General features: G+C 37.5%; 3 protein-coding genes and 1 long non-coding RNA gene across 4 annotated transcripts in view; 1 reads left to right on the top strand and 3 right to left on the bottom strand.

The window, feature by feature from the left end:
* Nucleotides 1–4,491: 4,491 nt before the first annotated feature.
* LOC111376136 (serine/threonine-protein kinase RIPK-like) lies at nt 4,492–6,512 on the top strand. The gene is made up of 5 exons (XM_022999068.1): nt 4,492–4,987; nt 5,086–5,221; nt 5,304–5,440; nt 5,529–5,652; nt 5,872–6,512. The coding sequence occupies exons 1-5, from the start codon at nt 4,616–4,618 to the stop codon at nt 6,432–6,434; spliced, it is 1,332 nt and encodes a 443-aa protein (XP_022854836.1). The 5' UTR covers nt 4,492–4,615; the 3' UTR covers nt 6,435–6,512.
* Nucleotides 6,513–17,295: 10,783 nt separating this feature from the next.
* Nucleotides 17,296–18,803, bottom strand: LOC111373818. The gene is made up of 2 exons (XM_022996401.1): nt 18,683–18,803; nt 17,296–18,518 (listed from the first exon to the last, which is right to left on the bottom strand). The coding sequence occupies exons 1-2, from the start codon at nt 18,801–18,803 to the stop codon at nt 17,296–17,298; spliced, it is 1,344 nt and encodes a 447-aa protein (XP_022852169.1).
* Nucleotides 18,804–21,235: 2,432 nt separating this feature from the next.
* LOC111366769 (apyrase-like) overlaps nt 21,236–24,911 on the bottom strand; it is a 9,325-nt gene continuing 5,649 nt past the window's right edge. The window contains exons 5-9 of the mRNA XM_022987468.1: nt 22,355–22,557; nt 22,174–22,265; nt 21,866–22,080; nt 21,598–21,787; nt 21,236–21,519 (exon numbers count right to left, since the gene is read on the bottom strand). Of these exons, the coding sequence (XP_022843236.1) occupies nt 21,380–21,519; nt 21,598–21,787; nt 21,866–22,080; nt 22,174–22,265; nt 22,355–22,557 (840 nt within the window). The 3' untranslated portion in view covers nt 21,236–21,379. The remainder of the gene's footprint in view (nt 21,520–21,597; nt 21,788–21,865; nt 22,081–22,173; nt 22,266–22,354; nt 22,558–24,911) is intronic.
* Nucleotides 23,379–23,976, bottom strand: LOC111366775. The gene is made up of 3 exons (XR_002697696.1): nt 23,752–23,976; nt 23,598–23,654; nt 23,379–23,506 (listed from the first exon to the last, which is right to left on the bottom strand). It is a non-coding gene; the product is annotated as an uncharacterized LOC111366775 (long non-coding RNA).

The raw sequence follows: 24,911 nt of genomic DNA on the forward strand, positions 1-24,911 counted from the left end.
GGTTGGAGCCATCCTTGGATGTATTTAATAAGATAGAGATTGGTGAAAGTGAGCCCGGAAAATTCACCATCGGAGGTCGATTGTTCAACAGTAGCCATGGGAACTCTATACATTCTATCTTCATGTCAACCGACAGATGTCATCACAAAGCCCTTGCCAAAGAGGCCTTTACTGCTCTTCGGAACAGGCTGGGAGTTCAATCATACCGCCAGCTTAAGGGAGGGCGTTAAGGAAACAAATTCATATCCCTCGTAAATAGATCAGCATGCATAGTGCTTCTGTTATATGGCAGTGCATTTTTCTGCCGCTATATATCCAACACAAGTACTCATAAGGCATTATTTTTTATGCAATGAACATGGAAGTGGAAATACTATTCCTAATATGTTGAAGCCATTATATTGTTCTTGAATTGGTAGCTTTTTGCTGATTTGTCTTCTTTCATATTAATGCCTAACGTAGTTTTCATATTGTTCGTTGGGAATTCCTGTGGCAGCTTGTCTTGTTTTGTGAAATAGTTTTGGCTCAGAAGGTCGTGTGAGAAGTTTTGCAATGATTTTCTCCTTCATTTTGTATCTTAAGATTTTCCAAAACGTGCGTTGCCCTCAAGACTTGGCAGAGCAATATTGTCAATTATTGCAGTTGTTACGCTTAGATTTTAATAAAAGTTATCTAAAACTGGGAATTGATTTGTGCATGGCTGTATATAGTCTGGATAGATATGGTTTGGTTTGCCTGTAGTAACTGATTTAGGTCATTAACTGTTATTAACGAGCCCAAAACTTGTTGAAATGATATGACTTTGTAAAATTGGTCATATTTCAGAAGGAGAATAATATGCATAATTTCTAGGATATATTTTTAACATTTTCTCCCTCCAATTTTTCTTCGCTTTCTTTTACCTACTTTGTTTAGAGTGGTGGGGTGGGGTGGGGTGGAGATGACTAGGGTCTCATGACTAGGAACGACAACGTTGCACATGTTCCTTTACCAAACAAGTCGAGAAATTTATTTTTCACCTCAAACTTTGCTTAGAGCTTGTAAAATTGAGAATAGATTTTGTGAAAATGTATCTTTTCGAAAAATATTTGGTTCAATGTAAGAGAAGTTATAGATCTATGAATTAGAAAAAAGAAATGAATTCTGAAAAATCTATTAATGATTTGATTTTTTGACTAAAACGTTGCACCGACTTTTTCTTTCATTTACTTAGTTAGAGCTGAACTATGGAAACTTCCTCGTTTCCAAGGTGGAGACACCTGCAGAAACATTGCACCAATTTTTTCTTCATTTCCTTTAGTTGAAAGGAAAAGGTATGCAAATCAACATGTTTCAAAATTGGAGACGTCTGCAAGATCAACACGGTTATGGCACGTCAAAAACACAAAGTAAATAACACTAGATGATATTATTAAGTAAGGAAAAGAAATTAGGGTCCGTTTGATTGGAATGAATTTCATGGAAAATGTCATATTTGAGGAATTCGTACTTTGGTCGATTGATACGAAAGTGGAAATGGAATTCGAATTCAAGAAATCAACATGTTTCAAAATTGGAGACGTCTGCAAGATCAACACGGTTATGGCACGTCAAAAACACAAAGTAAATAACACTAGATGATATTATTAAGTAAGGAAAAGAAATTAGGGTCCGTTTGATTGTAATGAATTTCATGGAAAATGTCATATTTGAGGAATTCGTACTTTGGTCGATTGATACGAAAGTGGAAATGGAATTCGAATTCAAAGGTACAAGCACTTAAATCGTGCTTTTAGCCAACCAATTCTATGGAAAATGCATTCATGTGGTTTTTGTGGTTTTTTCTTTTCCAACTTATATAAAATTGGTTTGCCTATTTCACTTTTGTAATCAAACAGACCCTTAGAAATTTTGTGTGGACAGTCGTGTCAACTATGCATGAATCAACATTAGTGGGTTGGTTAGAATCTAACTTTCTTTCTAAAAAAGTATTGTATTCTCCATTTGGTTACGTTGGACTTCAAATTTATCACATATATATATTAATGCCTTTAAGACAAAAAAACCTTTGGAATCCCACGTTAAGAAAATTTGTCAAAATTTTTTGTTGAATTTTATGCACAATAATAAAGGGATGAAAAAGAGAAAACAACACAAATTTTTACGTAGTTTGGTAGTGTCCCTATGTCCACAAGAGCGAAGTGGAGAAAGTTTTATTCAGTATGAAAAATAGGGTTATAATATTATTATTTACACTAATCCTAGCCCAAGCCTATTCAAAACTTCAAGGCTCGTACAAGAAAATCCCTCTTGACCGTACCACGGGGACGTTACCCCCACACCCCCAATCCATTCAGCATCCCTAACAATTAAACAATGAATTAAACCCGCGTAAGGCCTATACCATCGCTCCGTTTCAGCATCACCTTATTTGATCTAGGAAACCTGTATTCCACTTTATATGAGCTACATACGCAACATTTTTATTAAGAGAATGAGAAATATTCAAAGTCATTCCACTTATGAAATTAAGTTAAAAATTATGCCACCGCGATTTTCAATTTTTTTTTTTTTTTTTTTGACAAGTTAATTGCGGTGAATTTAATAAGACTAATCATGAAAAGAGACACATAAGACAATCGATATTAATATAATCAAATATTTGCTAGAGCTTATGTTCAACCTGATAATAAAAATAACAATAATGTAAGTACTATATATAGTCTTGTCGACCATTGTTTCCATTAACGTAACTCCACTTAATTTCTTTAAGGACAAACTCCGGCTAATGATGAAATTTATTAAACATCATTAAACGTAAAATAAAAAAAAATAAAAAATTCTACCATGTTAAACTACTTAGATTTGCTCTGGATATTGTCACACAAATGTTAATTCGCGGTTTCAAATCCGATAGTGATTTGTGTCCAGCCCACCTACCAAAAAATACATTAAAAATTGAATTATTCTACAAGTAGTACGTAATGTCTAAGTGTCATTTCATCATTGGCCAAAAATTCCACCTGGACATTATGTGCACCAAGGTGTAAAGCCTGATGTACCTTTAGCAAAGCTTGTATTTAAATATATGAAACCAAAAATAGATATGATTCATATCTAATAGTAACCTTTGGAAATGAAATGCTTAATGTGATCAAAGCTAGGTAAAATATTCGAATTCCAGGCTTGTCACTACTTGTTTATTAAAAAATGGTTATACGTCAAAGTTGCGATATATTGAAGATACAATTTAAATACAATATTCCTCTTTAACAGCTTGTTCCAGAGTAGTAACATTTCGAATGAATGAACCCTAACAAATAATGAGTAACATTCAGACAGTATGGAATTTACAAATAAGAAGAATGGGATGGTTTGATATCGTGGGACGGTGTATCCTTCATCCGAGGTTTTGCAAAGATTAATGTTAATTGTTTGAAACTATGCTGCTACTGTTTACTTTTGAAGGCCGTGTCCTCTTTCTATCAGCAGCTCACCTGCCAAGGCAATCTTTACTTTGGCGTTTGTTTTCCATTTTTGTAAAAATGAGAATGAAAAATATAGTTGTTATGGGCTTCACAAAAAAGATAGAAATTTAAATTTGGTGACTTAAAGTGATGAATAACGGTCATATTTTTCATTTTAATGTAGAAATAATGGGAAACAAACAGGGGATTATTATAATTTAACTGATAGAACATGCTGCCACTCCCAACTATTGAAGGCCAAGTTCCCTTTTTTATCAGCAGCCCCACTACCCACTTCTGGTTTCATATCAATATACTTTTAGAATTTGATGAATTCTCGATTTTTAATTTTTACCCAATAAAATTTTTCAGCCAGAATTTACTTCATTGGTTCATGGACTTCTATGTCAAATTTGTGCTGACACAGAAAAAATTTATCAGCCAGAATTTACTTCATTGGTTCATGGACTTCTACGCCAAATTTGTGCTGACACAGAACTGTTCTGTGTTTTCATATTAAGGCTGCTTATTTTCTAATTGAGTCACACACACACAGAGAAAACTTTTATTTAGGTGTTATATCATTAGGATAAACATCAATAGAAACATGGAAGTCGAATGATTTGATAGAAATAAGGAACAGAAATTCTGATACGGTTTAATCTTGAACTGGAGTGCTCGATTTAAAATGTAACTATTTTAGTGATTCATTAGAAATTTCGTTACGATCCTAGTCAAAATTATTTATTACTTTATGTAGTCCATGCATGGATCGTAATTCAATTGCAGAAATTACACAGAAACTCATCGTGGCTTTTGAAGTAAAAAGTAAAACACGAGGCTACTTTTACAATCTTCCACAAAAAAGTTGATACGCGGTTCGTAGAGTCATTTCTTATTATTCATTTCAAGGTCATGGCATGGACGGTGTCGTTTCTCTGTACAGTCCAACAACTTTGAGAAAGTCCGAGGAACCTTCAGCGTTACACAACCTTATTAATGTTCCTCCAAACCTCGTAGATTTCTATATTCACGGACGGGAAACATAGGATTTTAATCATCAGAAATCCCGGCCGCCAACTCCATATTTTATTGTCTTATATAATAGACAGACACCTGCAAATTTTGATGTATTGAAGATTTCTCACAAGTTATCATAAAATATTATTATGGCTCCTAAGATTTCATGGAAATCTTTGCTACTCAGTTGTTTCAAGGCCAAGAGCCTGCCTTCAGAAGAATTCAGACGTAATGTGTTGAAACAAGATTCTGTCCGAAGGTTATCACTTGCTGATATTAGTGATCCCGCAAGTGATCATCTCTCTAATTCTGTCATTGCATCAAATCTTCACATTTTCACTCTGGCGGAACTTAAACAGATTACTCATGACTTTTCATCAAGTAATTTTCTTGGTGAAGGTGGATTCGGGCCAGTGCACAAAGGGTTCGTTGATGATAAATGTAGGCCAGGACTGGAGGCTCAGCCTGTTGCTGTTAAATTACTTGATTTGGGTGGCACTCAGGGCCATAAGGAGTGGATGGTGAGAAACTCATCAGTCTCCTGAATTTTATTTTACTTTTCACTATTTTCGTCCCGTTGCATAATATAATAGTAGTCGTTTTTTGTTTATGTTTGTAGACTGAAGTTGTCCTTCTTGGACAATTAAGGCACCCCCATCTCGTGAAATTGATTGGGTATTGTTGTGAGGATGAGCACAGGCTTCTTGTTTACGAATACATGGCTAGAGGCAGCCTGGAAAATCAATTATTTCGAAGTAAGTTTACCATCTTTAGTTAATATGGTAAGACTCCATCTTAATGAAAAGGCAAAGATTATATGTACATTAACTAATGCAGGATATACTAGTTCATTGCCATGGTTGACGAGGATAAAAATTGTGGTTGGTGCTGCGAAAGGCCTAGCATTTCTTCACGGAGAAGATAAACCTGTGATATATAGGGATTTCAAGACTTCAAACATACTGCTAGACACTGTAAATTTTCATCTTCCCTTGGTCCAAATTTATTTATGCCTCGCCTTCTTTTATCATTATTGAATCAAAATCTCTGTTTATTTACCAGGACTATACTGCTAAGCTTTCTGATTTTGGACTTGCAAAGGATGGTCCTGAAGAAAATGAAACCCATGTCTCAACGCGTGTTATGGGCACCCATGGCTATGCTGCTCCCGAATATGTTATGACTGGTAAGATACGCAATAATTGTTGTTACTTTGAAGACAATCTCACATAAAATAGGCCAATTGTCGCACCACATCCATTCTCCTTGTCGCTATTGTGAATTTTGCCTAAACAAATCTCAATGCTTCCAAAAAATAAGCTGTGTCATAGCCCAATTTCATCTACAGAGAAATTCCCTTACTGGATTTTTACGAAAATAAGACTCTAAAACTTGTTTCTTCCAGGCCACTTGACAACGATGAATGATGTTTACAGCTTCGGAGTGGTTCTGTTAGAATTAATTACTGGGAAACGAGCTATGGATAATAGCCGTCCTTCTAGAGAGCGGAATCTGGTGAAATGGGCAAGGCCTTTTTTGAAGGATCCTCATAAGCTAGACAGAATAATGGATCCAAGACTTGAAGGAGCCAAGAGAGTGGCTGCTTTGGCTTTTCAATGCTTGAGCCACAATCCTAAATCCAGGCCAACAATGAATAAAGCTGTGAGAATATTGGAACCTGTCTTGGAATTAAATGATATCCCAATTGGTTCCTTTGTGTATATTGTTCCCCCAGAGTGTAAAATAAAAGAGGGTGATCCAAAGGCAGTACAACATGAAGAAATTAATGAGGGAAAATTGAAAGGAAATGATGAAAGAGAGAGAGACGATGGGTACAATCAGCGACGAAAACCTTATAGGCATATGCATCGATTAAGGTCTCGTTCAGTCTATTCTGATACCAGTCTATATAAAATTGGTCGGACAAAATCTATCTGTGTTTGGGATCGTAGACTAGTAGTAATGTGATGAGTTGATTTATCGTCCCACGAAGAATAATTGCTAACTATAGTTCACTATTTTGTATCAAATTCAATGTTTGTAACACAAAAGAGTTGATTTATTATTATTATTATTTTTTTTTTGTGTGTATTTATTCAAACTTAAGCTTATAATATGTAAAGATTGGTTTCATGAGATGAATGGATTGCATTTCAGAATTCACCCATTGACTTCTATTTCCTATTCTTAAATGTGTATTTTAATGATCTTCAAGTGTTCTTGCCAATCAACAATCCATTAATAATCATTTTCAGGATATATTAAACATATCCTAAACATGACCTAATCTAAATGATGATCAGACATTCAAACAATGAAATAAATATGCATAACTGATAAAAACATAAGAATTCATTAAAATACTTAACATTTGAATTGAAAATAGCAATCAATAGATTTTATCATTCATCCAATACAACACGAAGTTTAGCTATCATTATTGTATTCAAATCTATAAAATATTAAATATTAAATGAGAATTATTTTTTAGACGATTTTAACCCTACTACAATTCAATTATTTCAGTAATACATTACTTTTTGTTTTTCAATACGTAATAAATATTACAAAATCCTTGTCACGTATGAATTTCGTGTTATTGATTCTCAATTAATTAACATTCACATTAATCTTGACTTAATGAATCTTGATTTACAAGAATTTAGAGTTGTTATAGATGAATTTATTTCTATTCACGTATCTACGAATTTTAATAGGTGTTTAAATTCATGTACTAACAATTAATTCTTATATACCAAATGTATAAAAAGGTTATTTTTTTTGTAGTATTTCATTATCACAAAAAAATTGAGTTATTGAAGTTGAATTTTGAGAGTACAATTCTCTTAAATTTTTAATCTAAATTTTATTTTGTTAGTTCGTTTGAGACTCATCCAATCCTCCTGACAAATTGGTACCAACTATTAGTTTTACTGCACTTATAAAGTATTTCAGAATAATGTGTAATGCACATTCAACTCTGATTAGTTGTGCAAAAGATATTGGAAAGACATCATCCGTATGAAATAACTAGAATTTTTAAAAACTCAATGTCTTCAACAAATGACTTTAATCTGAGTCTTTAATTTTCAATTCATGTTGTAAAACTTTTCTTCGCCTCTTACTAGCCTCTGTTCAATGAAAAAAATAATGTACTTTACGTTGTGGATATAACTGCAAATGAATAGGATATGGATTAGATTTGTTCGTACTCGATTCAATCTGATAAGAATAATCATTCGATTTGATAATTCGATGGATATTTGATTGTTAAATCCATATCCGATTTGCTATGTTATTAGATATCCGATCCAAAATAGAAAAAATTAATAAGATAAAAATTTTATATTTCTCAACTACAAAGGCCTATAATTAAAAAGACTAGATAGCTTTTTACTCAATTCTTGGCCCAATTATTTGTAGATTGCAAATCTTGTGATATTATAGTGAGTATTCGATGTGGGAAGTAAGAACTTGGGAATAATGAAAACAACTCCAACCGTTGTCTCCTTTGGTTGTTTAATTTATAAAATAAATTAATTATTATTTTTATCTTATTTTAATTAATAAAAATTAAAAATCTCCAAATACTTCAATGAACAATATTATACTATTATCTAATATTATATATCGTTTGAAATTATGTGTAAAATATACTACATGTTTAAAAAAAATTTATGTATTATAAATTATGCGATAATAGATAAAATATATTATATTATTATAATAAATCAGATTGAGTTGTAATGGGATCGGATTGACCTATATCTATATTTGATTCATTTGGTTAACGGATTATCAGATTCGGGTCTTGATCGAGTTATCGGACTGAGACCCTAAATTCATTTTCCATTAATTTTGTCAGATTCGGATCAAAATCCAATTCATTGACAACCCTAGTTGTGGACCTTGCCTTTTGGTTATAAAAGATGTTGAAGATACCATTCCATATATAGCCAAACCAAGAAATAGGAAATAAAATATTTCTTCCAGAAATCAACTAGGCACTCGCCTGGCTGTGAGTAAGGCGCGAGCCTCTAAGGGCATTTTGAGCATTACGCAATCCAAGAGGCCGAGTGTGAGCCTAGTACAAACCAGGGCATGCGAACGGCTTTATCTCTAAATAGTCATCAGTATCTTTATTATAACTTTCTCTATTAATATTCGATCGAAGCAATTCAATGTTTGTTAGAAAACTAATTCAAAGGTGTACAATTCTTCTAGATATATCACTTTTTAAATCCAAATATTTACTATGCTAAAAATGGGTTTCAATCTGAGGCTAAAAATTTAGAACATAACTTTTGCAGTTGAAAATTGATGTGTGATAATATTTTCACCATATTTCCTCCCATTGATCTTTTCTCATTTAATTGACCCTTAGCACTCTCGAATCTTTATCGTACTCTCGAATCTTTATCGCCAGATCCGACACAACTATTGAATATTTACACTTTAGTCTTTGAACTCGATTTCTTACAATTGAGCTCATTTTCACCGTATTTCTCCAATTCTACTATTTAGGTCGATTTGTAACTATACACATAGAATTAAGCCATAATTCATCAAAATATTTAATAAATATTTTATCATAAAGGCCCAAATAAGTGTACAAAATACACTTATAAAAAACCATAAGGAATGAAATGAAATCCGCCATCTCTAGACAATATTGAGCTGGAACAACCTATTCTATTTCTCATTAAGAATTCAACAGGGCAGTGCACCAACTTAGTAGGTCAAATGCCTACGAGGTACCCAAGAGTTTAAACATGGAGAATTTGTAATCAAATTTGTAAATCTTATATTATTTGGTCATTTGTTATTTTGTCCTGATTTTCTTCTTGTCAACATTCAAGTATGTTGGAAAATGTCTTGTTTCCAGTATGCAGACCAGATCATAATTTAATAAGAGTAATGTTACTTGTATATAATGAAGCTACATACTAATTTACATATAGATGAGATGTCAAAAGAGTGTGATTTTTTTCATTTGATTGAAGAAATTCTGATTTAATCAAATCTCATTACATCATGTGTATGTAAAACATTATATACATATACGACGAATGATATAATAAACAACAATGATATATGTAGGACAGATTTGCTAGATGGAGTTATATAATGCCAAATAAAAACATTTCATTGAAGTTTGGACAAGAATCAAAGTTAAAATAGCCAATAAGATGCTCTCATCTTAGCACCTTCAAACTGCCCTATATAATTTTTCTGTACAAATAGTTTTATTCTATAATGAAAGAATTATATTGTTGTCTGTTGATTCTTACGGATTACCACTTCCTTCTTTTGCTTATTGGCCGTGTAATGTTTTTCCAGCACAAAGCGATGATTACACAAAAGTTACTCTTATGTTACTATCAAGATAGGGGTTGTGCTAAATTTATTTTGGCATGACATGTTAATCGCATTTGCAACAAAGATTGCAAATATATATATATATATATATAGAGTCTGTTAATTTACGCAAGCAAACGGCCAGGCAATACCAATGAATTTTTTATTTTTTATTTTTCCTTTTCAAACAAAGCAATGCACAATTTAATTTTATTCTTTTGCCAAATTCCTGAGGCCACTGCTCCCACCCCGTCCGCCAGTACTCACACTCTAAAATTTAAATAACCATTAGATTGAGAATTCGTATAGCTTAAACATTTAATGATTTATGTGAGGTGGGTTCGCAATGTTTACCTTTCCTCCCATCTCCCATTCTAGCTCGTTGTAAGAACCTAGGATTAGGTATCAAAGTTTTATGAGTTGTTTTCTTCCTCAGGTTGTAGGAAAAACCATTCCTATCTCTGCTAGAAAATGTTTTAGTTTTCTTAATCAAGTCACTGCTAGGGTAAGTGAGCTAAACAAGGAAATTTTGCATGTCCAACCTCAACGACAGCACAAAAGTGGCAAATTGACAAGAGTTTAAGACCCTCTTAGAATACAATATGTCAGTGGAATAAAATAAAATAAAAAAAAAAGAAAAAAGAAAAAGAAAAAAGAGCCTTCCATATTTAATAGGTTACCATAATGAATATTATAATTGATAGCTAACATATTTATTTGTAATTTTGGTTATCATTAATAAATATTGTAATTGATAGCTACCCTATTTAGTTGTGATTTTGGATCTCTCACGTTGAGAGGTATCTAGTCTCATTGAATATCACTGAGCATATTTGATATGGTATCTGATGGTATCAAAAATCATACCTGTTGATTTTGATTGAGCACGATCGTAGTCTTTCGGTACCTAAAACAACGACAACGAGGTATGTTCTCGTCGTCCCTTCGATACTTAAGTCAGAAAGGGAATTATATGCGTGAGGCTATAAACTGGAGAATAATGAGAACGTACCTGATCAATGACCCATGATCCTGTATTTATAGTAGTAAACGATATTCTCCTAGTCGGACTCAACTAGTTGGGTATCTCTATCCAACGCAGTCCTATTAGGTGAAGGAATTGGACCAATGCCATAATTATGTCTGGGATAGAATTCTTGCGGGAGTCAAGTATATAGTTGAGTTAGAGTCCCAATTACATAGGAATTCTAAAGGGTCAACAATCGTAGGTTATGAAGAGAATATATACTCGATGACTACTTATACTCGAGGACAAGTATCGTAACATGTTAAAGTAGCAAGACAGGAAGTGCTCGAGCATTATACCTCGGGGAGTATACGCTCGAGCACTCCATAGGTGGAATCGCAAGTTTATCTAAAAACAGTCATCGGGATAAATGATCGAGCATGACCAAACTTGCCATGTCACTGGCCCCCGTGCAACCGACCCTGGGATCTGGCTAAGGAAGTTAAGCCAAGGTGCGAGATGCATAGAGCTCGATTTGCTGATAAGTGATGTCGTCGATGTTTTAATTTTCTTGAGGAATTGTTTGTGTGAAAATAGTAAGAGCATGAGCTGTTCCAATAACAAGTGAGGGGTTCCTGGATGGGAGACACGTGGTGTGGGTTAAAGGCTGAGATTGATTTGACCCTTGGTCTCCTCCCAAGGTCCTATAAATACCTCCCATTCCTATTCATTTTTCACTTTTTACTCTCTCTGAATCTTCAAGTGCAAGGTCGGGGTCAAGCTATAAACATAGCTTTTGTTGTTTGGGCATCGGGATCCTTGAGGTATGGCTCTGGACTTTTAAGTTATTTCTTTAGTTTTAAATCGAAGAGATATGTCGAGCACTGAGAGTGATTGGGGATCTGAGAGTTCGGGCGATTCTGAGGACCGTAGGGCTCAGTTAATACCTGTTGCTGTTCCTTTAGATGCTCGACCTAGGGAGCCAGATGTTGTCGAGCTTACATTTCCCGACACCCAATATACGTTTAAAGAACAACTAACTATGCAGGCGGCAAGGGAATATGGGCTCATGCCCTACAATGACTGTAGGTCTCCCGACCCCGAGGATAGAATGAATAGGGCACAGAAAGGTGAGTTTGTGATTTTTAGGGACTCTTTGAAGACTGGGTTCAGGTGGCCCATGCATCCCTAATTTATAGGCTTCTTGGTCGAGCATTCTATGTGCCCGAGGCAATTAATGCCCAATTGTTGGAAAATGCTCATCTATTTCTTCATCGCCTGTAGATACCTATGAATCACCCCCTATCTCAACCTTTGTAGGATGGTCTTCGAGCTTAAACAGCTCCCTAGGTTCACTTGTTTTGCTTATCTTTCCTCTCAAGGTTCATTTAGGATCATGAGGATGCCTAGTTCACTGAAGGGGTGGAAGGATAAGTGGTTTTATGTCATAGCTCGGGATTCCGATCTCTCTTTTTGGCCTTTGTGGGATATCCCGGATACAGCAAAATTTTGTGAGGGACAGGCCTACTTCGAAACTCTAGAGAGGGATCGGCATATGCTAGAGGATCTTGAGCCCTTGGTGTATGATATAGATGATATTCTTAGGGATGACATCCTCGATCTTGGGTGTGCGAAAGGCCTCGAGTGTAGGATATTTATTCTTCTGTTGACTTATGAATTATGCTCGATCATAAACTCTTGCCTAATACTTCTTTTGTGTAGAAATATCTTTTGATCCATCAGCTCTTCATCGAGTAGTGAGCTCGGAATCAAAGGAGCCACATGTTAGGGCTCCAGGTTAGAAGAAGGGGAAAAAGAGGCCCCGGGTATACACAACTGATGCTTTTCCTCGGGGTCCAGGAGAGTCGTCAAGGCCTCGAGATCCGAGCCTTCTTCTTCCTCGATGACAAGGGGTTCTCCTAGAAAGACACCGAAGCCATTGCAGCCACTTCCTCCTGGGTCACTCCCGAGGTTGTTGATCTCGAGGATGACTCTATTCCTCCTGTTGCCTCAATCATTAAGGATTTTGAGCGATGCCATCTGGTCCCGAGCATCGTCGCAAAATACAGAGGCAACGTCAAGTTTGACGAGGGTATGAAGGCCCTCGAGCTCCTTACCTTAAAGGTAAGTGTCTTGCCTTTTATGATTTTCGGCTAAGTATTTTTCCCGTTCTTATCCTCTTTTGATTTTGGTTGTCAGACACTTAGTCTCGCTTGAAGCTTTTCTCTACAAAGGATGGACGAGTCCCACAAGATGGCTGGGTTGGTCGAGGCTGTGGAGCTTCGAGATAAGAAGCTTGCTAATGCCGAGGGTTCTCGATCTCAACTCCAGAGGGAGCGCAAGGATGCGAAGAACGAGCTGAAGAAAGCTCGGGATGAAGTGGGGACTACCAAGGATGAGGCCGAAGAGGTAAAGCTCGAGCTTGAACATCTCAAGAAGGATTTTGGGGTTAAGTTTGATGAGGCTCGGGCTTCAGCAATCGAGGACTTTAAAAAGTCCGAGGAGATGGATAGGCTGAAGGGCGAGTATGCGTAAGGCTCGTACCTTCACGCCCTTAAACAAGCCCGGGACTTCTTCAGGATGAAGATGCCCGAGGTTGCCCCTGAGGAGCTGAAAATGATCCCGAACATAGCTGAGACCCTCAAGCTGTTTGATTCCGACAACACAGTCGATGATGCAGTCGAGGATGAGGATGGGCTCGAGGATGTTGATACTGCTCCCGAGGACGACCAAGAATAGAATATCCTAGGCCCTCGCCACGTTTATATTTCTCCATGTACATTGCCCGGTCTTGGGCTTTTTTGGAAAGAATATTTTTGAAATCAATGCTGGATTTAATGAATGCTCGATTTTATCTTGTCGTCTGTTTTCCATTATGCTCGATAACAAACGTCGATATTTCATTAAAGTCATATCTCGATGGTTTAGTTTAGGAATTTTGCCAAGTAATGAACTCGATCATGACACCGATAATGCTTTTAACATGTAACCCAACGACTGAATGTGGATTGTAAACTGCTCAAAAAATCTTGACATAATCCACATGTTGTTTCAGATCAAGGTAATATCTTGATCCAAGGGTCATTCCTTAACATGGAATTATCTCGAGGACTAATTTGTAAGACAATTGTAATTAAAGCTCGATCATAACGATGAGTTAAGATATGGAATTATCTCGAGGTAGTAATTTGTAAGACAACAACTGTAATCAAAGCTCGGTTTAACGTCATGCCTTAACATGGAAATTATCTCGAGGACTCAATTTCATAAAATCATTTTCATAATAATGTATTGAGCTCGAGCATATACATGTTTATCTCGAGGACTCAATTTCATAAAACCATTTTTGTAATAATGCATTGAGCTCGAGCATATCTTTGTTTATCTCGAGGACTCAATTTCATAAAATCATTTTCGTAATAATGCATTGAGCTCGAGCATATATATATGTTTATCTCGAGGACTCAATTTTATGAAATCATTTTGGGAGTAATGTGATGAGCTCGAGCATAACATCATTCCATTATTGCTCGGGAGAAGATTTTGAAGGTGCTTGCGCGGGGCAAAGCTTTTGAGGTGCTTGCGTGGGGCAAAGCTTTTGATGTGCTTGCTCGGGGCAAGGCTTTTGAGTTGCTTGTGCGGGGCAAGGCTTTTGAAGTGCTTGCTCCGGGCAAGGCTTTTGAGGTGTTTACTCGGGGCAAGGTTTTTGGTAGTGAGATCACATTTTGATGAATAGCTTAATTCTTATTATACTTTAAAAACAGACTTGGCACGCAAGCCTGACGACTAAAAATGTGAACCTTGGCACGCACGCCTGACTACCCAAAAATAAGACTGGGCACGCAGGCCTGAGAACTGAAAACGTGAACCTTAACACGCAGGCCTGATTGCTAAAAACTGGAAGAACAAGTTACTTGTAATATATTTTTAAATTCTCGACGTTCCATGGTCTTGGAAGTGGTCTTCCTGATATATCCCTTAAATTGTATCCACCTCCTTGAAGCTGTCATATGACTTCAAAGGCCCTTCCCTAACTGGTCCTAGCTTGCCCGGGACATGACCTGTTGCTTCGGCCCCTTCTCAACACAAGGTCTCCGGCTCTGAATCTCCACGTCCTCACTTTTTTATTGAATTACTTTGCTGTTTTATCTTGGTAAGAGGTCATTCTTAAAACTGCTTGATCACAAACTTCTTCCAAGACATCGAGGTGTTCAGTGGTACGTTCTGCATCTTCGAGCTCAAGTCTTCTTTGGCTAGGCAACCTAACATCAACAGGGATGGTGGCCTCAATACCGAAAGCCAACATGAATGGGGTTTTCCCCGTTGCGGTTCTGTGGGACGTTTTATATGTACAAAGTATGAAGGGTAACTCATCAGCCCAGGAACCTCTTGCATCTCCAATCCTTGTATAGAGGTCCTGCAATATAATTCGATTGGTCACTTCGGCAAGACCATTACTTTGAGGGTGGGAAACCGATGTCAAATGGTGATCAACCCCTAGGTTGGAACAGAAGTTTTTAAATTGTGCATTGTCAAACTACCTGCCATTATCAGTTATGAGGACTTTCGGTATCCCGAACCTGCATTTGATGGACTTCCAAATGAAAGTTCTCAACTTAGGCTCTGAAATTGTTGCTAAAGGCTCGGCCTCCATCCATTTAGTAAATACTCTACAGCCATGGCCACAAACTTCAATTGCCTCCTAGTTATTGGAAAGGGACCAAGGATGTCAATTTCCCACTGCTCAAACGAGGCCGTGTAACTAATGCTAGTGAGGTCCTCTGCGGGAGAGTGGATGATATTATCAAATCTCCGGCACTTGTCACACTTCTTGACATATTCCTGGGCGTCCTTCTTCATGGTAGGCCAATAATATCCATACCTTATGAGCTTGAAGGCTAATGCCCGAGCTCCTTGATAGTTCCCACATATTCCTTTATGAACTTCTTCTAGGACCTGGGATTATTCGGAAGGCTTAAAGCATCTGAGGTATGGAAGTGTGAGGCTTCTGTGAAATAAAACTCCTTCAATCATGCAATACCTTGGAGCTTTGGACCGGATGCTTCTTGCTGCTCGAGGATCTTCTGGAAGATTGCCATGTATTATGAAGTCCACTATTGGATCCATCCACGATGGCTCATTATCAATATCCATGACGCCTACAGTCTGATTGATGCTAGGTTTAGTCACAAATCTGACATGTACTATTCTGTCAAGTCCATCTACTCCCATGAACACCAGCCTTGATAAGGCGTTTGCCTTGCAGTTGTCAGCCCATGCAATCTTCACAATTTCACACCTCTTTAATTTTTGTCGGAGATCATGAAATTTTAAGCAGTATAAGCTCATTTTCTCGTCTTTCTTCTCAAACGTTCCATCAATCTGCCCCACCACCAACTGGGAATCACTAAAGATTTTGATGTTTTCAAGTTCGAAATTAATGGCAAGTTCCATTGCTATGATGACAACCTCATACTCTGCCTCATTGTTGGTTACCTCGAATTTGAACCTGAGTGCACACTGAATGTCCACGAGCATGTCCGAGCTCGTTATGATGACCCCTATGCCCGAGCCCGAGGAGTTTGATGCTCCATCCATGAAAATTTACCAAACATCCGTTGTAGTGCTCAAGCTCTCACCTAGCCCCCGAGGCTTTGGGGTGAGTTCTGTAATAAAGTCTGCTAAAGCTTAGGCTTTGACGGACGGACAGGGCTTGAACTCTATATCAAACTCCCCAAGTTCAATTGCCCACTTTAGTAATCTGCCTGAGATGTCTGGCTTTTGAAGGATGTGTCTCAGAGGCTTATTGGTGAGCACAACAATGGTATGAGATTGAAAATACTGTCAAAGCTTTCATGCTACCACTACTAGGGCGAGGGCAAGCTGCTCGGCTAAAATGTACCTTGTATCTGCATCAAGTAAGACTTTACTTACATAGTAAATGGGTTGCTAGGCTCTGCTTACCTCTTTTACCAAGACGTTGTTCACTGCGTTTTGTAACACAACTAAGTACAAAAACAAAGTATCCCCGGGCTTTGGTTTTAGTGAGGATATGAGGGGATGCCAATGCCTGTTTAAGCTCTTGAAAAGCTTTTTCACACTCCTCATTCCATTCAAAAGTTTGGCTGCCTCTGAGAGCTTTGAAGAAAGGGAAGCACCTGTCCGCTGCTCGGAACATAAATCTGTTTAGGGCTGCTACCCTACCTGTCAACTTTTGAATCTCTTTCTTTATCTTGGGTGATTCCATTATGGCCAAGGCCTGTATCTTATCAAGGTCGCTTCGATCCCCCGATGAGTGATCATGAAATTCAAAAATTTTCTCGAAGCCACACCGAATACACACTTCTCTGGGTTGAGCTTCTTCCGATATTTCTATAGTGTGGCGAACACTTCCTCAAGGTCGGATATGTGCTGCTCTACCTTCTTACTCTTTACCACCATATCGTCTACATAGGCCTCAATATTCTTCCCTATCAAATCAGTGAAGACTTTGTTGATGAGCCTCTAATATGTTGCCCCAACATTTTTCAACCTAAATGGCATTGCCCTATAGCAATATATGGCTGAATCAGCCATGAATGAGGTCTTCTCTTGGTCTTCTTCGGCCATGAGGATTTGATGATACCCTGAGAATGCATCTAAGAAACTGTACAGCTTATGTCCGGATGTGTTATCCACAAGATTGTCAATCCTGGGTAGCGGGTAACTGTCTTTAGGGCACACCTTATTGAGATCTGTGAAGTCAATGCAGACCCTCCATTTACCACTGGCCTTCTTTACAAGAACAACATTAGCGAGCCAATCGGGGTATTGGACTTCCCTTATGAACCCCACTCTTACAAGTTTTCCGACCTCTTTCTGAATGACTACACGTCTTTCCGACGCAAACCGCCTCTTCCTTTGCTTAACAAGTTTGGCCCCTGGGCTTATATTGAGTCTATAGACTGCTACTTCAAGGTCTATCCTTGGCATATCTTCGACCTTCCAGGCAAAAATATCGATGTTATAGGACAGACAATTAAAGACTTCCTCCCGGAGGCTGGCCTTGAGATCTCGACCAATAGTCACCATTTTCCCGTGCTCGAGCTCGACCACTTCCAATTCCTCAACGGGGCCCAATCTATCCCTTGGTTCGAGCTCGAAGTCTAAAAGTTGCATGACGTCTGTACTCATTCCTCGGATGCTAGTAACATAGCACTGTCTGGCAGCTGTTTGGTCTCCTCGAACTACTCCGATGCCATGATCTGTAAGGAACTTCATGGCCAGGTGGAAAGTTGATACAATAGCTTGGATCTTATTCAGTAGGGGTCTTCCCAGAATGATGTTGTAGGCCACTGGGGTATTAACCACTTGGAATGGTGTGATCTCTATCATTTGTGTATTACCAGAACCTAATGTAAGTGGGAGCTCGACGATGCCCTCAGGGATAATGACTCTACCACCAAATCCCTGTAGAGGAGTTTTTACTGCTTTGAGCTGTTTGGGAAAGATCCCCATTTTGGCGAAAGTCTCTTCCAAGAGTATATTTGCTGCACTCCCATTATCAACCAGAATCCTCTTTACTTCAAAGTTAGCCACAACCGCACAGAGGACCAAGGCATCGTCATGAGGATATGATATTCCTTCCAAATCTCTTGCTTCAAAGGTGATGTCTTTGACTTTATCACGGGATTCCCTTGGGATATGAGCATGTTGGTGGGCATACTGCTTTCGCCCACTATTTGTGTCTTCTCCAGATGTTATGCCCCCAATGATAATATTAATGGTCCCAGCAGTGGGTTGAGCACTTTTCGATTGTTACAGTCATTCCTTGGGCATTTATCATGATCAATGTAATTCCTTAAGAGTCCTCTTTTAATGAGAACTTCGATTTCCCGCTACAAAGCTTCACAATCCTCCGTGGTATGCCCATGATCTCGGTGAAATTCACAATACTTGTTCCTATCTCTCGTGTCAGGGGGCGAGTTCATTCTTGAAGGCCACTTTAATTCTTTCATATCTTTGATCCCCATTAAGATGTTTGCCTTGGAGGTGTTTAATCGGGTGAGGGGCCCTGGTGGACCTCCATTCTTGCATTTTTCCTAAGGATACTCTGGCCGGGAGACGGGATCATGTTGCTTCCTGTTCTCGACCTTTTCATGGGGAGGACCAGGTCTCCTTGGATTCAGTGTTTTCTCCATATTAATGTACTTTTCAGCTTGGGTGAGAAGCTCAGTCAGTGTCTGCGATGGGGTCTTTGATAAGGACATCTTGAAAGCATCACATCTTATGGCGTAAGTGAGGGCGGAGACAGCTGCTGTGATGTGAAGGTCGGGTATCTAAAGTCTTTCTTTGTTAAACCTCGTCATAAATCCTCGTAGGGTTTCACTTGGTCCTTGGCGAAGTTGTATGAGAGAGGTCGCAGTCTTTCTGATTCGCTTGCTACTTACAAAGAAGGCTGAGAACTTATCAGCCAAATCTGAGAATGAGGCTATGAAGTTGGGCTTCAATGTCGAGAACCAATCTCTAGCAGCATTAGTCAACGTTTGCAGGAAGGCTTTGCACATAACTTGATCCGGCACAACTTACAAATTCATGACATCAGTGTATATATTGAGATGGTTGATTGGGTCGGTCGTCCCATCATTCTTTTTGATTCGAGGATATTTGAATTTGTCGGGCAGGGGATATGACAGTATCTCCGGCGTGAATGGAGTGTTAGGGGTAAAACCCATTGGCCCTCGAGCATTCATTTGCAGGCCAGCTGTAATTCCTTCTTGAATGATTCGGGCAATCTCACTTGAATCCATGGCGACCGATCTCGAGCCTGAGGCCATATTGCGAATACCCAAGGTCCCTACTCCACCAGTTGCAAGGTTTGGTGGTCGAGCTCAAGCATCAGCCATAAAACCACCATGCTCTGCATGCGCTGGTGACGGATGTGAATTTCTTTGACTTAACAGTTGCGTGAGTGTAGCCACCTACTGACGGAGCTCTTCAAAGGCTTCGTTTGTGACGACCGCCAGAAGAGGTGCGGGCACTCCCGACGACTCTTCTTGAGTAGCTAGTTGATCTTCAGTAGGACGAGGGATGGGGGCGGATGAGCTTGCGGGAGGAAGGTCTGATTGTGTGTTAACCATGGCTTTTGGTAGTGTTTCCCATAGATGGCGCCAATGATGCTACCAAAAATCGTACCTTTTGATTTTCTGAGCTTGATGATTTTGATTGACCACGATCGTAGTCTTCCGGTACCTGAAACAAAGGCAACGAGGTATGTTCTCGTCGCCCCTCCGATGTTTAAGTCAGAAAGGGAATTATATGTGTGAGGCTATAAACCGGAGAATAATGAGAACGTATCTGATCAATGACCCAATGTCCTGTATTTATAGTAGTAAGCGACATTCTCCAAGTGGGACTCAACTAGTTGGGTATCTCTATCCAACGAAGTCCTATTAGGCGAAGGAATTGGTCCAATGCCATAATTATGTCTGGGATAGAATCCTTGTGGGAGTCAAGTATATGGTTGAGTTAGAGTCCCAATTACATAGGAATTCTAAAGGGTCAGCAATCGTAGGCTATGAGGAGAACATATACACGAGGACTACTTATGCTCGAGGACAAGTATCGTAAAATGTTAAAGTAGCAAGACAGGGAGTGTCGAGCATTATACCCCAAGGAATATATGCTCGAGCACTCCATATGTGAAATCACAAGTTTATCTAAAAACGATCGTCGGGATAAATGATCGAGCATGACCAAACTTACCATATCAGTATCAAATCAGAGCTAGTTCATTAGAATCTTTTTCTCCTTTTTTTGGTTGGATTTTCTCATGGAGAGAGAAGCAAAAGCTTCCTCCTGTCTAGTCTTGTAGGTATTTTGATAGTTTTCTTGGATTCTCAGAGGAGAACCATTTTTTGAGTTTTTGGTATAGGCTGTTCGGTGAGATTTCTTCCAACATTTTGGCCAACGATATATTATTGGATTTTTGGTGGTGCATTAATTATTAGAGCTTTTGTTGGAACACAAGTTATGTGTTCGATTGAGTTCTCTCAACTGATAGAGTTCATTGTGTGTGGTTGGCATAATTTGTAAATTTCTTTTGAAAATTTTTCTTGGGGGTGTGAGTTCCATGGAGTGCCTTTGAAGTGTTCTTGAAATGGTTCTTGGCTATTTTTGCACTATTTGTTGTTCTTGACTCTTGAGTCTCTTATCGTCACTATTTTTCGTAGTTGGTTATTGCGATTTGAGTCTCTTTTTCGTGGACATGAGCATTGTCAACATCATCATTCATAATTGCAAATTGATGTTGGAAACAATATCAATTTGAGAGATGATGTTATTGGAATATAAGAAAAGATAGAATATAAGGAAAGCTACCATATTTTATATGTTACTATTAATGAATTTTGTAATTGATAGCTACCATATTTATTTGTGATTTTGGTTTTATATGATGAGAATCTTATATCAAGAGACATCAAGTCTTATTGAGTATCATTGAGAATATTAGACATAATACATGAGTGAAACAAGTACAAGTAGAAATTTAAAGTCGTTATTATCATGAGACAATTATTCTTGCAGCACTCTTAATAGGAATGATAACTCATTCATCAAAAATTGATCTCTTCGTCGCGGATGATGACATAACATCGATTGCACATCCCAGGGGCCATGCGGCTTCAAGTTCTGAATTCTTATAATTCACTTTATTAACCACCGTAACCTTTTTTCGGGGATGCACATCTGTCGAATAACAAAAATTAAACATGACTAATCAAACCTTCCTCCACATGAAAATGTTATATTCAAAATGTAACTTACCAAATCCATCTACAAGTAATGTATATTGGTATACGAGGTCCATGCATAAATATGGTATATCGTCATCTTCTGTGTTAGGAAAATTGGATTTAATGTCTTCAAATTTAGTTGCGCATACGAGCTTAGCAGCTTCCATGTAATCAAGTGGACGAATTATGCCACCAACTGCATCAGATTCTAGAATTCCAGCCTTGAATCCATGGAGAAAGAATTGCATAATTAGCAATGAATTAAAAATTAATATAATTTTTACCAGAGTAAATTCTACCTCCCGTGCTGTCCAGTAAAAAGATGAAGACATATACACATTCTTCTGGCCATCTCCACCTCCACCATTCCAAATCCCATTGAATGTGCATTTCTTATATTTGCAGGGTGCATTAATTTTAAGAGCCTTCCTAGCTAATACCCTACATCTTTTCATATTTGTGCCAGTTGGAGGAGCTGACGCTTTATATACAACTCCTCCATATGTATATGTACCTTAAAAGGACAACATTTTGCGTCATTTTCTTCGAAAAAACTCAAAAAAAAGAAGTGAAAAACAAGAGCAGGCATGGCGAAGTAAATGTATACCATCATAACCCTCCAAAATGCATGGATTTGTGGAGTTTCTAGTGGTCTTAAAAATCTCAGCTCGACCGGCCTTTGAACCATAGTTCAAGTAACTGTAGACATATTACAAAATACGACGTTGGAAATCCAATAAAAGCATGCTGCACATTATACATTTTCGAAAGATTTTTTTCAAATAAACCTGTGAACATAGAGGTTGTAATTTGTTCCGTTGAAAGTCTTTTCCTCTACGTATGTTTCATTTGTTGATGGCATCGGAGCATTTTCCGCATTTTCATCTGAGATAGCATATGCCATTTGTACGGATCCTCCTCCAAGATCAATTGTACAAATTGTTTCAGAATATTTTTTTCCCAGAGTTTCTAATAAATAGTTTATGGTCACCTGCATACTCACCAGCCAAATAACGATAACAATTGAATAATACTATATGCCCATTACTTAAAGCTAAGTTAGCTAAGTTGCACGGAAATGGAAATGACAAAGAAACGTGATGTGATATGATACGATACATTGAAACATTATTTATGAAAAAAGCAGGACATAAAATAGTTCATAAAATTGGGTTATGTTAAAATCTGGCCTTTTTTTTCTTTTTTAATGACGAGGAACCCTAACCGCTACCCTTCGAGTGCGTACTGGGTAAACCATCGAGTTAACGTAATAGCTTGCGAATCACACCAGTCATGTAAACTGCACTAGGAAAGTTCGGTGCGATAAGCTCGACCGCTGTTAATTCTTTTTATTATAATAATTAAAGCCCACAATTGAGTTACTTTTAAGTCGAAGCCCATAATTAATTTTTTAAGCAAAAATTTCAGAATTTCTTAACGTAAATTTTCCATGTATAGAGCATGAGTTTTCAAAATAAAAAAAAAAAAAAAAATAATAATAATAATAATAATAATAATAATAATAATAATAATAAATAGAAAACTTATTTTTGAGATACAAAAATGTTTTTGAGAGTTTTAAAAAAGTTTGATTCTCAAAATGGACCCGAAATAAAAACACTAGAGTTTTCAGTGCATCATAGCTGATAAGTATGGCCTCATATTTAACCTTTATTTTGATTTTCTTTTTAGTTGCTAAAATTATAATTTGGTAAAAATAAGTGAATAATATTTGTGGTTTTTACGAAGTCAAATTAAGGCTAGTCCTAAATAAATTATCATCTTTAGAAGCATCAGTACTGGTCCATGTACTTGAAGACAAATGCTCGTGGATGATATAAACTTACCCACAGATAAGTTCCTTCCTGGTTTCCATCAAGAATGGAGACCCAGTCATCCCTGTATTTTAGGGTGCTTTCATTCTTCAACAAATTTCTCACCTTTTAGAAGAAAAATATCGAAACTTTAATCGTTAGAAGAAAATCAGAACAATGATTATAAGCAAGAATCCAACAGGCCGGCTCAGTTTACCGCTTCCAAAATTCTTTCAGCCGCATCTCCTTGTAATAACCTCAGACCTGCAGTTGCCTGTATAAAATATTCAACTCAAGATTGTCTTCAGTGTTTATATATATATATATATATAATGGAGTTAAAGAGCTTGTGTTATATATTAATTATCTACCCCAAGTCGAACCGGTGTGTCGGGACGCAACTCTGTTGGAACAACATCCTCGGCTTCCTCGAGGAGCGGTTTTAGAGAGTTGGCAGCTGCCGGAGGGTCGGCAGCATATGAACTCAGACCAGGTTTTGTCTGCAACAAAGTAAATAATTACTCGAATATTCGCATAACTCTTGTGCACAAGTGAATTATATAAGGAAATGATTGGATTCGTAAAGTTATAGTTCAGACAAACTTTCTTTATAGCATAACCATTTTTTATTGGGTAATTGGCACAAAACGTCCTTACATTTCAAGTCTATTGTGAAAAACGTCTTTACCTTTCATTTTTTGGCATTTTTACCCTCATTTCAACCTTTCTTCGCGCTGGACGTCCTTCCGTCCATATTCCGTTAGTTTTTCCGTTAATTAAAGGGTAATTGGCACAAAACGTCCTTACCTTTCAAGTCTATTGTGGAAAACGTCCATACCTTTCATTTTTTGGCATTTTTGCCCTCATTTCAACCTTTCTTTGCGCTGGACGTCCTTCCGTCCATATTCCGTCAGTTTTTCCGTTAATTAAATACAAAAATACATTTTTCTTTCCATAAACAAGGATAAAATTGTCCTCACCCACTTCACCCCTTTTTCCCGCCATCAACTTAGTCCATAAGTAACAGTAGCAGCGACATGAATCTGAAAATACTTTAAATAATTAAGTTAAATAAAGAAAAAATATCGTGAACACATTATATTTCACAATTCCACAACTACTGTTGCTGTCATCTTGTGTCACTGGAAAATTTTAAAAAGACATATTAAATGGGTAGTCAATTTATAATGAGCCAAAATGGTGAATAGCTCTTTTTGGCTCAATGGAGAAGATGAATGGCTCATTTTAAATTGACTCATTATAAATTGACTACCCATTTAATATGTCTTTTTAAAATTTTCCAGTGACACAAGATGACAGCAACAGTAGTTGTGGAATTGTGAAATATAATGTGTTCACGATATTTTTTCTTTATTTAACTTAATCATTTAAAGTATTTTCAGATTCATGTTGCTGCTACTGTTACTTATGGACTAAGTTGATGGCGGGAAAAAAAGGTGAAGTGGGTGAGGACAATTTTATCCTTGTTTATGGAAAGAAAAATGTATTTTTGTATTTAATTAACGGAAAA

This window comes from Olea europaea, chromosome 2, assembly GCF_002742605.1.
Source record: "Olea europaea var. sylvestris chromosome 2, O_europaea_v1, whole genome shotgun sequence".
NCBI lineage: Eukaryota > Viridiplantae > Streptophyta > Magnoliopsida > Lamiales > Oleaceae > Olea > Olea europaea.